The 17083-nt window shown below is 39.3% G+C and overlaps 1 protein-coding gene across 1 annotated transcript; it reads left to right on the top strand.

The window, feature by feature from the left end:
* Nucleotides 1-359: 359 nt before the first annotated feature.
* Nucleotides 360-7295, top strand: LOC125229834. The gene is made up of 2 exons (XM_048134776.1): nt 360-722; nt 6645-7295. The coding sequence occupies exons 1-2, from the start codon at nt 360-362 to the stop codon at nt 6660-6662; spliced, it is 381 nt and encodes a 126-aa protein (XP_047990733.1). The 3' UTR covers nt 6663-7295.
* Nucleotides 7296-17083: the final 9788 nt, after the last annotated feature.

Genomic DNA, 17083 nt, shown 5'->3' with positions numbered 1-17083 from the left:
TAAAGAAATTTGACGTATTTTTTGAACCCAAAAAGAACCTCGCCGTAGAAAGGCACAGATTCTTCACACGGAACCAGCAGGAATTTGAATCTATTGAACAATATGTTTTTGAATTAAATGTTATGGCGGCAAAGTGTGACTTTAAAGATCTCTGCAGTGACCTCGTGAGGGATAGGTTAATATGTGGTATTCAGGAGACAACCTTACGAGAACGACTTTTACGAGAAAATGATTTGACGCTGCAAAAAGCTATAGAAATATGTAGGCTAGCCGAGATATCCCGTGCTCAAGCCGGTCATATAAAGCAGGAGAATGCGGAACATCATGTGCATGAAATCAACTCCAAACACAAAATCGCGATGGAACGCCAAGGTCGTCCGAGCTGTTGTAGACAAGAATATGAGGATACAGATGAGGATAAGGCGGTGCATGCGCTCAGCGCCAGAGGGCGCGGGCGGCGCCGTGGAGCGCGGCGAGGCGGGCGCCCCGCGCCGGCGCCGGCGCACGCGGCTCCCGGGCACGACAACCAGCCAGCGCGCGGCAGGTGGCAGCGGTCGTCACAGGTCAACAGGACTGGCGGCCATAGCTGTTCGAGATGTGGCTCCACACATAGAAGATTCCAGTGTCCGGCATTTGGTCAGCTGTGTGACAGGTGCCATGGACGAAATCACTACTCGAGAATGTGTCGCGTGTATGAAATAAGAGGGGAATCCACCGATGAGGTAAATAATAAACATAATTATGATAATGAATGGTCTGTCAATTTATCCATTAATAATAAGAATATTACGTTTGGACTGGACACGGGAGCTGAGGTAAATGTCTTGCCTGAGAGGTACTTGAAATTATTAGGTATAGACAAGCATTCGCTTAACACAACCTCATTAAGGATTTATGGTTATTCGAAAACCTTGATACCTATAGCGGGAAAGTGCAATTTAAAAGTTGTGTATAAAAATAATACTTACATTTTAGAGTTTATTATAGCCGACGTTGATTCGAATCCAGTAATAGGTAGGTACTCTTGTAGAGAAATGCGCTTAGTAAAAAGAGTCCATGAGCTATCGATAGGTAAACCAAATAATGTTGCCTCTGTACTAGATGAGTACCTTGATGTTTTTGATGGCATAGGGTGCCTACCGGGAGAATATAAAATACAATTACAAGACCATGCTCAACCGGTAATTCACGCCTAGAGTTTGCATTATCCGACGGATTTTTAATATTCGAATAATTCGGATAATACAATTTTTATTATTCGAATATTCGAATAATTCGGATAATTTCGGATAATTTATTAAATGGAACAAAATTAATGTTACAGGTGCGTATAAGCGTGGAATTGATAACGGCTGAGATAGATGAGCGCCATAATGCAAAATTTACCTACATTTTTATTCATTTTTTGCGTAAATCAGCAAACTGTAGAAATTAAAACACACCTAGCTCTCTATCTTTAGTTCTATGACTAGAATCTTGCAATAGTGAGCTGTCGATATAAGACAGTTAGTAGTAGTGATTAGTTAGGTGTTAGGTATAACGAGAAGTTTTTCTGACAACACCTTTACCTTGGAAATGGATGGTAGAGAGGATGGCTTGTGTAGAGTGGAACGTGAGACAACATCATTGGATATGATGATGGTTATAGGCGATACAGCGTTGTCATATTATCCGTTCCGATATCGGATATAGGAAGGATGTCAAAGGCAAAAATCAAAGATGGCGCCTTGAATGATTTCGAGAATGTGTAGGAGTTGGTCCTTCGCTCGATCGGATCGGATACTCATCTTATCTTAAATCTGCGGGGCCCTTCCGGATACACTTCGACCCATCGGGATCTTTTGTGCAATTACCCCCTTAGATCTTAAGATCCTTCAGCTATTCAGGATCTTCTCGACGATCTCCACGTATCGGATGATGAGGCTCATGGGTAGCTCTCTGATGTCCTTTGGTACTAGGTAGCCTGCTCCAAAGTTCTTCATTCTTTGTCTGGCGAGGGCGTGACATTCACACATTAGATGTCTGACGGTCTCTTCCTCTTCGCCGCACATGCGACAATCTGTGTAGTCAGCGTGTCCCATCTTGGCCAACATTCCTTTGATCCCGTAATGGCCTGTGAACACCCCCGTTATAATTTGGAGTTGTCTTTTGCCTAGCTTTCCTAGCTTTTTGCTCCATCCAGATTCTACCCTCCGCATAAAGAGCTTTGAATGCTTCAGACCTACCAGGGCATCCCACTCTTTTTGGTGATTAGCCTTTGTATGGTCCTTCATAGCCGTTTTAATGGTTCCTTGTGACGTTGTCTTCAGACCTGGCCTTGGCAAGTTCATCAGCATTTTCATTGCCAATGAAGCCTTCGTGCCCCGGTATCCATACCAGTTGCATCTTGTTTTGCCTTCCAAGCTTGTTAAGAGCTTGGATGCCGTTTAATACCAGTCAAGAGTCACCTCTGGGCGATGTGAAGGCTTTGAGTGCCGCCTGACTGTCGCTGAGTATAGATATCCTTTCCTTGGGTTTGTCTAACTATATTCTTATGTACACAGGTAATTATTGCGTATGTCTCGGCTTTAAACTTACTTTGACGACCGGTCTGGCTCAGTCGGTAGTGACCCTGCCTGCTGAGCCGCGGTCCCAGGTTCGAATCCCGGTAAGGGCATTTATTTGTGTGATGAGCACAGATATTTGTTCCTGAGTCATGGATGTTTTCTATGTATATAAGTATGTATTTATCTATTTAAGTATGTATATCGTCGCTTAGCACCTATAGTACAAGCTTTGCTTAGTTTGGGGCTAAGTTGATCTGTGTAAGATGTCCCCCAATATTTATTATTTTTATTATTTTATTAAAAAACAATGGCATAATTGCCCATGCCGATACTACCACTGTAGTCACTAGTCATTTGCATAAATGCCTACGCCCATACCAGATGCCATCTTAAACCGGATCGGATACTTAATATAAAAAGTTGAAAACTCTTTTCGTAGGCTCTAAACAAAAGCGTCCTGGTTAGGGTCTTAGAACAGGAATAAGCAACTGAGCATAGGTACTCGTTCAAAACAGAATAACCAAAAAAAGAGAAGACCAATTAGTCGAAGACACTTCCTATCCAGGTGTGGATCATTTTAGACCTTAGTTGCACAGTGGCTGGTACCAAAGTACCAATGGAAGGGGAGAGGCGATAAATAAGTATTGTACCACCAACATAAAATATACAAGACATAAAATTTAAAAAAATGAAGAAGGAGGAGGTACAAAGGCGAACTTATTTAAATATTCAAATCCAAAACGCCTCAAATTGCTCGGCAGTAATTTGATGGGTTTTAGTTTCCAAGCTGATCAGTAGATCGACTAAGATTTCAAAGTATAAGTAGTAATTAGACCGATTTTTGTGTATGAATGTAACTAAGGACTTAAAAGGAAAATGCCTTATATTTCTTAGTGAAGTGGAGGGAATTCTGGCGTACTAAATTGCCATGGAACTGATAACAGCTAAATTCGGAGTGAGGCGCTAAATTTCAATTTCAAAAAAACAAGGGACCAGGAAATCTAGGTATAAATCTCCCTTATTAAGTACGGTTTTACAGATAATCGTTACGTTACTTCACGTTAGCTATTAGCAGTAATGAAAGTAGGTTGGGGTAACGTTTTCATACTATAAAATAATACTTGAACGTTTTTCTGTTTTTTTAAATCATCCAATTAATCGAATATTTGATAAGAACTGAGTGCGTGGGGTGAGGCATTCTGCTTACTTCTTGTCCACGAATGCTTTCTTTGTTTTGTAAATATTAGTTTGATTTTGAAGATAAATAGGTGTTGACTTGTTAGCAATAACATTGTCCGTATTAAGAATTGATCGAAATTGGTTTCAGTGACGTCTATCTATTAAATATATTACTTATAAATAAAAAATAATGTTTATAGAAATTATCCGTTTATCCGGATAATTTCACTTGGATTATTCGAATATTTTCGGATAAAAATATTGGCGGATATTCGAATAATTCGGATATTCGAATATCCGGATTGCAAACCCTATTCACGCCCCTAGAAAATTGCCCCTTGTGTTAGTCGAACAAGTTAAGAATAAATTGAAAGAGATGCAGGATCAAGGCATCATCGTTAAGGTCGAAGGGCCTACCGACTGGGTAAACAGCATGACTGTCGTCAAAAAGCCGAACGGAGACCTTCGAATATGCCTTGATCCGAAAGATTTAAATAAAGTAATTAAGCGAGAGCATTTTAAGTTGCCCACTCTAGATGAAATTACTTCGAGTCTAGCGGGGGCAAAGTACTTTAGCACTCTTGATGCTAAGCAAGGGTTTTGGCAAGTTAAGTTGAGCCCAGCTAGTAGTGACCTTTGCACTTTCAACTCTGCCTTTGGTAGGTATAAATTTCTACGCATGCCGTATGGAATTTCCTCGGCGTCTGAAATTTTCCATAGGAAATTATATGAACATTTTGACGATATAGAAGGGGTAAAATTATTCATAGATGATCTGTTGATTTACGCCGACACCAAAGAATTACACGACATTAGACTAAGAAAAGTGTTACAAAGATGTAGGGAAATAAATATAAAACTAAACAGAGAGAAGTGCAAAATAGGCTTATCGGAGATAAAATATTTGGGTCACAAGATTACGCAACACGGAGTGAGTCCCGATGACTCACGCACTCGCGCTATAATGAACATGCCTACCCCTGCAAGTGTCAAAGACTTAGAAAGGTTTCTCGGATTAATAACATATGTAGGGAATTTTATACCTAACCTCTCCGAGAAAACTCATATTTTACGCGAGTTGTTAAAGAAAGACGTACACTGGCACTGGGACTCGAGGCATGATATTTGTTTTAATACTTTAAAAAAATGTTTGTGTAGTCCTCCTGTTCTGCAGTATTACGATGTTAAAAAACCAGTTACGATTTCGGTAGACGCAAGCAAGAATGGATTAGGTGGATGCCTACTGCAAGATGGATTACCTGTTTGTTATGTATCTAAATCGCTGACAAAAACAGAACAAGCCTACGCACAGATCGAAAAGGAATTATACGCTTGTGTTTTCGCCTGTGAAAGGTTTTATACATATATATATGGAAAAAATGATGTTACGATCGAAACCGATCACAAGCCTTTAGTAAGCATAATTAAAAAACCGTTAGTTAACACTCCCGCTCGATTACAAAGGATGTTGTTGAGATTACAGCCATACACATTTAATCTAGTATACAAGCCTGGCAGATACTTATATATAGCGGATGCGTTATCTCGTGCAGTACAGGTGGGCGTGCGCGACGATGAAAACACACGGGAGTGCGATCTCGACGTGCGCGCGCAGGTGTGTGCGATATCAGCAAGTAACCCGCTCACTGATACGCACTTCTTACAAATACAAAAATGTACTCAAGATGATGACGAATTAAAAGAACTAACTAAAACTATAAAAAGAGGATGGCCTAATCACAAAAAAGACGTTAATGATATATTAAAACCTTACTTTGCATATCAAAACGAACTATCAGTTGCTTATGGAATTGTTTGGAGAGGGGATCGTGTGGTCATACCTAAATGTATGCGGCCAGAAATGATGAAACGTGCACACAGTAGCCACTTAGGAATAGAAAAATGCATGCTACGAGCGCGCGACATCATGTTTTGGCCCCATATGAACTCACAGCTGCAAGATTACCTTTCGCATTGTCAAGCATGTTTGACGTTCAGAAAACAAAACGTTAAACAAACTTTAATGCAGCATGAACCTCCAAAAAGAGCCTGGTCAAAATTAGGTATAGATATATTTCATTTTAATGGGAAATCTTATCTGATAGTAATTGACTACTATAGCAAATTTGTAGAAGTAATGAAAGTGAAATCCCTCTGTTCTAGTGTGGTCATTAAGAAATTAAAAGAAGTGTTTAGACGTCAAGGCATACCGGAAATTATAGTTTCGGATAATGGGCCTGAATTTGCATCAACTGAATTTAAAACTTTTTCTAGAGAGTGGTTCTTCCAACATGTCACTTCCTCCCCCCACTACCCCCAGTCTAACGGTCAAGTTGAACGGTCAATTCAGACAATAAAAAAAATGTTAAAGAAAACCACATTCAACAAATCTGATTTTAACATAGCTTTTTTAGAATTTTTGAATACTCCGCTTGACAAAAATTTACCTTCACCCGCTGAATTATTGAATAATAGGAAACTACGCAGTTTTTTACCATGTTCTCCAAGATTACTAGCTCCTAAAATCCCGCAAAATGTCGAACACTACCTAAAATCGCGTCAAAGTAAACAAAAACATTATTACGATAAAGGAGCTAAGCACCTGCGAGAACTCCAAGCAGGCGAAAAAGTTAAAGTAAGATTAAACAATGAATGGAATAATGGAACTATACATGGAACTGTAGGTACGAGGTCTTATCTTATAAAAATGACATCTGGTAGAATTCTAAGACGTAATCGCAGACAGCTGATAATTGACTCACCTCAGCGCTCTGATCTACCTAGCGTACGTACTTACGATGATATAAATGTAACTATGTCCCGTCTGCCTGTGCCGCAAAGTCCCGTCGGCTCCCGGGGCCCAAGTCCAAACCGCGAACAAATGAATAATACTAATTATTATGTTACTCGCTTTGGCAGGATGGTGAGACCTCCTGATCGGTGGACCTACCCCGTTCCCGAATCTCGTCGAAATTAGATTAAGTACCTACTTACCAACTAACTTACCTTCCCAGATTGTAAACAATAAAAATATGAATGGATGTTATAAATATAATACATAAATCTCCTTAATGAACGCACATTATATACAATGTTTATATAATTGTCATAAATAAATTAAATAGTTTAAAAATAAAAAACCTGTCTATGTCATGTAATAGGTACGGTAAATAAGTGAATTATGTAATTAATTGCAAAATGCATGTATTCATATAATGTAATTAAATAATTATGCTTGTGATGTTATGAATGTAAGATAAAAACAAAAATGAGATCAATATATACTAGATATTAGATACACTTGCATGCGTTAGTTTATTCTTATCTAGACGAAAATAGAAAATTAAATAATTATATAAATGGTAAAATTGTTAAAATTAATTGGGTAAGAAATTTATCAAAGAAATATTTTTTGTAAGGAAGGAAAATGTGTGTAATTTGCATGGGTAAACTTACTATATTTTTGTTTTCTTTTTTCAAAGGGGAGTTGTCACATATTACTATGTGGGTAGATTTGTATGTAGGGTAGGCGGTAACGGCATGCAAGCGAAAATAATAAATCAGTCTATAATCAGCTGAGGTGGTTTCATTGTGTGTACCCAAATACTTTACACACCCTAAGCGCGTTTTCACATTATCCGATCCGATATCGGATGTCGGACCGATATCCTATACAAAACAGGCGCTATCTTGGATTTTTTCTATTGAAATCCTTCCGACATCCGATATCGGATCGGATAATGTGAAAACGGACTTAGGCCCACCCGCAGCAGTAATACCTCAGATTATGATGATGATGATCAATTCAGTAAGCATAATCTGTAATCTCACACCCAAACGAAAGTAACTAAACGAATACAGTTAGGTAATACTGGTAAGCGCTTACCATAATCAAAAACCCTGAATAGGGTTTCACTAATTTCACTATCAAGTGTTTTATTAAATGCGCCTAAGCTATTTTCAACTTTGTAACCCAATCATAGGGTTTATTACTGTGTAGTACCTTACGAGCGAATGGGTAATTAATTAACATTGCGGCTCTATAGTAATAAGGGAACCGTAACTTACCTAAGACTTTTTTGGGGTAACCGTATCGATTCAACACGTTAAAAACTCATGCTAGAGGCACAGTATAATAAAGGGTACTATCGTACAGTATGGCCTCCGTGGCCTGAAAGTGCCGCCCACCCGCTCTCGGTTACCTCACAGTTACCGCCTGTCAAAAACGCGAACAGTCGAGTCGAGTCGAATATCTCACTCATACAAGCACGGTACCTACACGAGCTTGTGTTCTAGGAACGCGCCTCTTTCATGTATTTGATCGCCAGTGTCCGAGATAGAGTGTGGTAGAGGGCTAGAGGCTCAGTTAGGTCAAAGTATGTTAGGTAGGGTAAATCGCCAGTAACTAACCCCCTTCCAGTTACTGGCCACCTTGTACTTGTTTTTGTGGTAAAAATAAACTCTGTATACCGATAAACATAATTTTAGCATAACGTGGTCAGTTACTGAAAGGTGGCCAGTAATAGAAATCCATACCCATATTATAAGGGTAAGTGTGCGTGTCTGTTTGTTTGTCCGTCTTTCACGGCAAAACGGAGCGACAAACTGACGTGATTTTTTAAGTCGAGATAGTTGAAGGGATGGAGAGTGACATATTAGGCTATACTTTTTGTCTCTGTCTAACGCGAGCGAAGCCGCGGACAAAAGCTAGTTTTATATAAAAAAAATTAGCTCTATTTATCATCATCATCATCCTCCTCAGGGTTATTAGGCACGTAGGTTAAACATAAACAATTTTCTACTCGTCGACTTTAATCAGTCAATTAGGACACCACGGACTAAACTATAATTAAGTGCTGACTTTTCAGTGTTGGATAATCTTTGACACTTAGTCAACTATAATATTTCATTACACTTCACTTTAGTTAACTGAAAAAAATTCAAAAATAGAACTTCATACAAGTTCTATACTAAACTCTGTCAAACAAGTCTGTCAGTAAATAAGAACAAAGAAAACTATAGGTATCCTTTTCTCTAGCACCCTAAAGAAAGAGATGAATATAGTTTTCTTTGTTCTTATTTACTGACAGACTTGTTTGACAGAGTATAATTTCCGATACCTGGCAAATTTTTCTGCATCTGAATTTCTGAAACACGTTTTTTTTAACACGCTTTTATTAGGTCGTCGTGTATGTAACTAACTATGTAATGGAATCTGCGGAGGCTAATTTAACCATCTTCCAAGGATCGTATCGTAATAGTGGGGACGTTTATCGACAAAAAGAGGCCAAACCTTTTTTTTCTTGACCAAAGCATGAAACTTTGCACAGTTGTTCCTTATATCAAAATAAGCCGATTAAGATCGGGAGCCTTCGGGAGCCTCCCCCCTGGGGCTCGGGAGGGGGGGTCAAAGTACCGCTTCACCCGGCTTGCTTTGAAAAATTCTAACATAGCCCGTTTAGTTCATAAGTCATGTTTGGTATCGTTTTCAAGTAAATCAATAACGTAGAATTAATTTTTGGTACTAAAATTATAATTTAATGGTAAAAAAAATTAAATAAAATAAAAGTTTTAAATTTTCATCTATGATTTACAAATTCAAGTCATCATAAATGTCAAACTGTTTGCTTTTTCTACAAATAAAAAATATGATATGAAAGCCTTTTTAATATAGATTATGAATAATATAACTTTTACCCACCTTTACTAACGTTAAGTTTCATAAAAAAAACATTAAGCCGCGCGGCGTCGAGACGCCGCGAGCGTAATTTTAAAATGCCTTTATTTTAAAAAACTCTATTAGAACCCGTTTAGCTATTAGGTCGTGTTTAGTATCGTTTTCGAGTAAATTAATAACGTGGAATTTAATTTTGGTACTAAAATTACCATTTAATGTTAAATGAAATTAAAAAAAAAAAAATCTGTGAGTTGCAAATTCAAGTCACCATAAATGTCAAACGGTTTGCTTTTTCTATAAATATAAAAATATGATATTAAAGCCTATTCACGAAGGATAGTACGCGTTCACCTACGCGAGCTTAGACTGTGTGCGGGGAACGTGCCTCTTTCATATATTTGATCGCCAGTGTCAGAGGTGTGTTAATGCATAAATAGAAAGACTCGGGTCGGACCACACGATCTAAAGACCGACTGTACCTGTTATTTATTCATTGTAGTGAATCCTGAAAGAAATTTATATAATAGTATTTTATACAATCGTGATATAATACAAAACTTTTCAGTCGAGTACCATGTGTAGTACGGTACGAGAGTGAAAAGCTTAATTATATCACTATTGTATACAATACTTTTTCTACGAGTCATCATCTTCATCATCAATGGACGGAAATATCACATGCAAGTTAAAATTAATGTCAATAGAGTCGTTCACCGTTGTATCAACATCGAATTACCTAGCAACCAATTGTTTGTAATAACCGTCTCTGATTGGTCGATAACGCGACAGATAAAAAAAATGTGTTTCAGGTGCAGGAAAATTTGCCAGGTATCGCAAATTAGTATAGAAATTGTACGAAGTTCTATTTTTGAAATTATTATAGTTAACTAAAGTCAATTATAATGAGCTTATTATAATTGAGTCGGAACTGCCATAGAGTATCCAACACTGAAAAGTTAGCAATTATAGTTTAGTCTGTGGTGTCCTAATTGACAGATTACTCATACTCATACTATACATTCCCTTCACAGAGACATAGCTGGGTACATATGGAACTTCATAAAGAAGACTCTACCCTCTTTATGCAGTTGCATCGGTTTTTGCAACCTGATTTACATTTACATCTTGTAACTTCTAAGCATATACTGGCCACTTCAGTGTTGTCTGACCAGTGTGGTACCCATTCGTCTCCTTCTTCCTTCCATCCCCAACAAGACGGACTTGGCAAATTTTGGTGTGGCACCAACGCCTGACTCCAAACAAGAACGCCCTGAGTTCCATTTCTCAAAACTGAAAGTTACAAGTTACAAGCGACATCGACAACCAGTTGAAAATTGTAACTTGTAGCTTCGAGAAATGGGCCCCTGGTACACTGTGCGCAGTATATGCTGATGCAAGGCAGCCTCTGAAGGAGGTATGTTCTCCAATTGTCGATCTTTTCTGGTACCTAAAGAGGTAGGTACTTCGACCACTCATTCACCGTTGCGCAACGACTTGGTCTGAAACAATATGTGCATTATCATTTTAGAGTCTACAACTATCAAATTTCAATTTTTTGGTGGATCACGTAACCTTCAGTATTACCCACTTATGTTACGTATCATACAAAATTATTACAAACTTTAGTAGAATCTGATTTGCCTCTGATATTGCTCCATCTTGGAATAGTTTGACACCTTGAGTGGCCTGGCTAAGCTTCAAAGCCAAAAGAAAACGTTTCTAGATTAGACATAGTATGGGATAGGTACGATAAACGCAGCTTGAAACGATCAACAAGGGAGAAACATGGCCACCCAAGGCTTCAAACTATTACGAGATGGAGCAATATCATAGATAGGCTAATCAGATTCTACTAAAGTTTGTAATTATTTTGCATGATAGGTAAGTGTGTAATAGTGAAGGTGATCCACCAAAATGTTGTAATTTGATAGTAGCAGAATCTGTTTAAATAAAATGACAATGCACATATTGTTTCAGATCAAGGGTCCTTACGCAACAGTGAATGAGTGCCGGAAGAACCTCTTTACTAGAAAAGATCGACACTTGGAGAACATACCTCCTTCCGAGGCTGCCTTATTTCATCATATACTGCCATTTGTCTAAGACGGGCTAAAGACATGCCAACCACACCCTTGCTGCCGACGCATTAGGACACCACGGACTCCACTGCCAGTTTATTGCTGGCCGAAGATTGTGACACGCTGCACTTAACGATTTAATCCGCAAGGCTCTAGGCACAGCGAACATACCGACAACCCTCGAACCTGTCGGCTTGTCAGCAGCAGACGGAAAGCGGCCTGATGGTTGCTCGCTTTTGCCTTGGTTTCTGGGACGCCCCTTGGCGTGGGGCGTGACCTGTGTGGATACCTTGGCTCCGTGCAACGTCTAACGCTCGGCCCAGAAACCAGGGACTGCTGCTGCAAAACGCCCAGTTTAAACGGGCAAATATGCATTTTTAAAAAACAACTACATATTTGCGGCAATTGCATTTGAAACATTTGGACCATGGTCATCAGACACCAAGCAGTTCGTGAAGGAAGTTTTCACCAAACTTGTCTGGGTGTTTGGTGACATACGCATAGGCTTTTAGAGTTTTTAAAATAGAGGTATTTTAAAATTACGCTCGCGGCGTCAAGACGCCGCGCGTTTTAAAGTAATTTGTTTGTGGAACTTAACGTTTGTGAAGGTGGATAAAAGTTATATTTTTTATAATCTATATTAAATAGGCTTTCATATCATATTTTTTATTTATAGAAAAAGCTAACAGTTTGTCATTTATGATGACTTGAATTTGTAAATCATGGATGAAAATTTGAAATTTTTAATTTTTTTTAAATTTTACTTACCATTAAATTATAATTTTAGTACCAAAAATGAATTCTACGTTATTGATTTACTCGAAAACGATATCAAACATGACCTAATAGCTAAACGGGGTCTAATAGAGTTTCTAAAATAAAGGCATTTTAAAATTACGCTCGCGGCGTACCGACGCCGCGCGTCTTAAAGTAATTTTTTTGTGGAACTTAACGTTAGTAAAGGTGGATAAAAGTTATATTTTTTATAATCTATATTAAATAGGCTATCATGTCATATTTTTTATTTATAGAAAAAGCAAACAGTTTATCATTTATGATGACTTGAATATGTAAATCATGGATGAAAATTTCAAATTTTTTATTTTTTTTTATTTTATTTACCATTAAATGACAATTTTAGTACTAAAAACGAATTCTACGTTATTGGTTTACTCGAAAACGATACCAAACATGACCTATTAACTAAACGGGGTAAGTTAGAATTTTTAAAACCAAGCCGGGTGAAGCGGTACTTTGACCCCCCCTCCCGGGCCCCAGGGGGGAGGCTCCCGAAGGCTCCCGATCTTAATCGGCTTATTTTGATATAAGGAACAACTGTTCCAAGTTTCATGCTTTGGTCAAAAAATTTAAGGTTTTTCAATAAACTCCCCAGCTATAATGAAAATTGGCAGCTATATGTAGTTCCGATGACAATACAATAATATGATACTGTTGAGCTGATCTGATGATGGAGTCGGAAGATATGAACTGGAACTACATGATGGAACATCGTATCATAGCCGTTTTTGGGTTTCTTAGAAAAGGCTTGTAATGAACTTTGACTACAATTAGGTTTCAAGGTCTGATGATGAAGCCGAAAGATATGAACTGGAACTACATGATGGAACATCGTATCATAGCTGTTTTTGGGTTTCTTAGAAAAGTCTTGTAATGAACTTTGACTACGATTAGGTTTCAAGGTCTGATGATGGAGCCGGAAGATATGAACTGGAACTACATGATGGAACATCGTATCATAGCTGTTTTTGGGCTTCTTAGGAAAGCCTTGTAATGAACTTTGACTACAATTAGGTTTCAAGGTCTGATGATGGAGCCGGAAGATATGAACTGGAACTACATGATGGAACATCGTGTCATAGCTGTTTTTGGGCTTCTTAGAAAAGTCTTGTAATGAATTTTGACTACGATTAGGTTTCAAGGTCTGATGATGGAGCCGGAAGGTATGAACTGGAACTACATGATGGAACATCGTATCATAGCTGTTTTTGGGCTTCTTAGAAAAGTCTTGTAATGAACTTTGACTACGATTAGGTTTCAAGGTCTGATAATGGAGCCGGAAGATATGAACTGGAACTACATGATGGAACATCGTATCATAGCTGTTTTTGGGCTTCTTAGAAAAGTCTTGTAATGAACTATAACTACGATTAGGTTTCAAGGCCTGATGATGGTGCCGGAAGATAAGAACAGAAAAAGGGGGGGGCTCGAGGGGGGAAGCATGAAAGAAAGATCAACGTAGTATTTAAAAAAAGTTGGGTTAGCGTTTTCTTGTGACCTTTCAAAGCAAACAAAGGGGGGCTCGGGGGGCGAAACCCCCCGCATGAAAGAAAGATCAACGTAGTATTTAAGATAAGTTGGGTAGGCGTTTTCTTGTGACCTTTAAGAGCAAACAAAGGGGGGCTCGGGGGGCGAAGCCCCCCGCATAAAAGAAAGATTAACGTAATATTTAAAATAAGTTGGGATAGCGTTTTCTTGTGACCTTTCAGAGCAAACAAAGGGGGCTCGGGGGCGAAGCCCCCGCATGAAAGAAAGATCAACGTAGTATTTAAGATAAGTTGGGTTAGCGTTTTCTTGTGACCTTTAAGAGTAAACAAAGGGGGGTTCGAGGGGCGAAGCCCCCCGCATAAAAGAAAGATTAACGTAGTATTTAAAATAAGTTGGGATAGCGTTTTCTTGTGACTTCAGAGCAAACAAAGAGGGGCTCGGGGGGCGAAGCCCACCGCATGAAAGAAAGATCAACGTAGTATTTAAGATAAGTTGGGTTAGCGTTTTCTTGTGACCTTTAAGAGCAAACAAAGGGGGGCTCGGGGGGCGAAGCCCCCACATAAAAGAAAAATAAACGTTGTATTTAAAATAAGTTGGGTTAGGGTTATCTTGTTACCCTTAAGAGTAACGAAAAGGGGCTCGGGGGCGAAGCCCCCCGCATAAAATCGAGATTAACGTAGTATTTAAAATAAGTTGGGTAAACGTTTTCTTGTGACCTTTAAGAGCAAACAAAGGGGGGCTCGGGGGGCGAAGCCCCCGCATAAAAGAAAGATCAACGTTGTATTTAAAATAAGTTGGGTTAAGGTTTTCTTGTGATCCTTAAGAGTAAAGAAAAGGGGGCCTCAGGGGGCGAAGCCCCCCGCATGAAAGAAAGATCAACGTAGTATTTAGAATAAGTTGGGATAGCGTTTTCTTGTGACCTTTAAGAGCAAACAAAGGGGGCTCGGGGGGCGAAGCCCCGCGCATAAAAGAAAGATCAACGTTGTATTTAAGATAAGTTGGGTTAGCGTTTTCTTGTAACCTTTAAGAGCAAACAAAGGGGGGCTCGGAGGGCGAAGCCCCCCGCATAAAAGAAATATTAACGTAGTATTTAAAATAAGTTGGGATAGCGTTTTCTTGTGACCTTTAAGAGCAAACAAAGGGGGGCTCGGGGGGCGAAGCCCCGCGCATAAAAGAAAGATCAACGTTGTATTTAAGATAAGTTGGGTTAGCGTTTTCTTGTAACCTTTAAGAGCAAACAAAGGGGGGCTCGGAGGGCGAAGCCCCCCGCATAAAAGAAAGATTAACGTAGTATTTAAAATAAGTTGGGTAAGCGTTTTTTTGTGACCTTTCAGAGTAAACAAAGGGGGGCTCGGGGGGCGAAGCCCCCCGCATAAAAGAAAGATCAACGTTGTATTTAAAATAAGTTGGGTTAGCGTTTTCTTGTGACCTTTAAGAGCAAACAAAGGGGGCTGGGGGGGCGAGGCCCCCGCATAAAAGAAAGATCAACGTTGTTTTTAAAATAAGTTGGGTTAAGTTTTCTTGTGATCCTTAAGAGTAAAGAAAAGGGGGCATCGGGGGGCGAAGCCCCTCGCATGAAAGAAAGATCAACGAAGTATTTAGAATAAGTTGGGTTAGCGTTTTCTTGTGACTTTTAAGAGCAAACAAAGGGGGGCTCGGGGGGCGAAGCCCCCGCATAAAAGAAAGATTAAGGTAGTATTTAAAATAAGTTGGGTTAGCGTTTTCTTGTGACATTTCAGAGCAAACAAAGGGGGGCTCGGGGGGCGAAGCCCCCCGCATAAAAGAATGATCAACGTTGTATTTAAGATAAGTTGGGTTAGCGTTTTCTTGTGACCTTTAAGAGCAAACAAAGGGGGGTTCGGGGGGCGAAGCCCCCCACATAAAAGAATGATTAACGTAGTATTTAAAATAAGTTGGGTTAGCGTTTTCTTGTGACCTTTCAGAGCAAAAAAGGGGGGCTCGGGGGGCGAAGCCCCCGCATGAAAGTGTAACAGAACAAGCGTCTATGACGAGGAAATGGACTCGTTATTACATATAAAACTTACGGCGAATCAACTTTTCCTTGACCAACTTTTTGGTGCATATTTCCTTCGGGATTTCATTGAATATTTTAACAAATAATATCTTTGATGGTTAATCACATGTTTAGTTACGTCATCACTGATAAAATTCACTATTATTTAATGTAAAACAGGTTGGAAAAACGTATTTATCAACAAACTACGTTCACATGGACGAAATACTGACATTGACAGTTGTCAACTGCATAGCGTTCCGATATTATGTCTTGGTTCCAATTACAAGTCAGAGAGGTAATAATGACTAATATTGATTATTATGCTTCCTGAATATATCATTCAATGTAACAATTAATAACAAATGTGATCTTTCATTGCGAAGTCACTTACTAAATTGATTTAAACAGTCTTTCACAAAATAATATTTACGTAAAAATATTTACGGAACACTCCACTATTGGACTACATAGGTATCAATACCAATAGCTCTGTCTCTCTCTAAAACAGCTGCAATCTGCACGTGTTGATAAGCGAACGTCCGCGTGATGATCGTGAACTTTATTACGTAGGGCGTATGACTTAGTAAACAAAGCATTTATGATCTTTTTCTTATGTGCGCGATTTAATAGCCGCCTAGTTGGAGATAAGTCGGAGATAGGTCGGATGTCGGAGATACGTCGGAGATAGGTCGGATGTCGGAGATAGGTCGGAGATAGGTCGGAGATATGTCGGATGTCGGAGATAGGTCGGAGATAGGTCGGAGATATGTCGGATGTCGGAGATAGGTCGGAGATAGGTCGGAGATATGTCGGATGTCGGAGATAGGTCGGAGATATGTCGGATGTCGGAGATAGGTCGGAGATAGGTCGGAGATATGTCGGATGTCGGAGATAGGTCGGATTTAGGTCGGAGATATGTCGGATGTCGGAGATAGGTCGGATTTAGGTCGGAGATATGTCGGATGTCGGAGATAGGTCGGATTTAGGTCGGAGATATGTCGGATGTCGGAGATAGGTCGGAGATATGTCGGATGTCGGATGTCGGATTTAAGTCGGAGATAGAGGCTATAAAAGGGTCGAAGCGAGCCGACGCGCGTCATTCTTAAAATATCTACAAGACTAACAGTGTCTCTGGCTTTCGTGTGTTATACTGGTGAGTGAAGTTGTTCTGCTATTATTTCTCTGTTTGTTTTTACTTGGAAATTATTCTAAGTGATTGTAAACATTGAAATTGTGTCTCTGTTTGATTGTGCGGGGACAATATCGTCGTACAGTTGGACTTAGACCTGTGGTGGAATTG

Source organism: Leguminivora glycinivorella, chromosome 9, assembly GCF_023078275.1.
Source record: "Leguminivora glycinivorella isolate SPB_JAAS2020 chromosome 9, LegGlyc_1.1, whole genome shotgun sequence".
NCBI classification, from domain to species: Eukaryota; Metazoa; Arthropoda; class Insecta; order Lepidoptera; family Tortricidae; genus Leguminivora; species Leguminivora glycinivorella.
The sequence above is the reverse complement of the archived record's forward strand: the minus strand, read 5'-3'. Positions and strand labels throughout refer to the sequence as shown.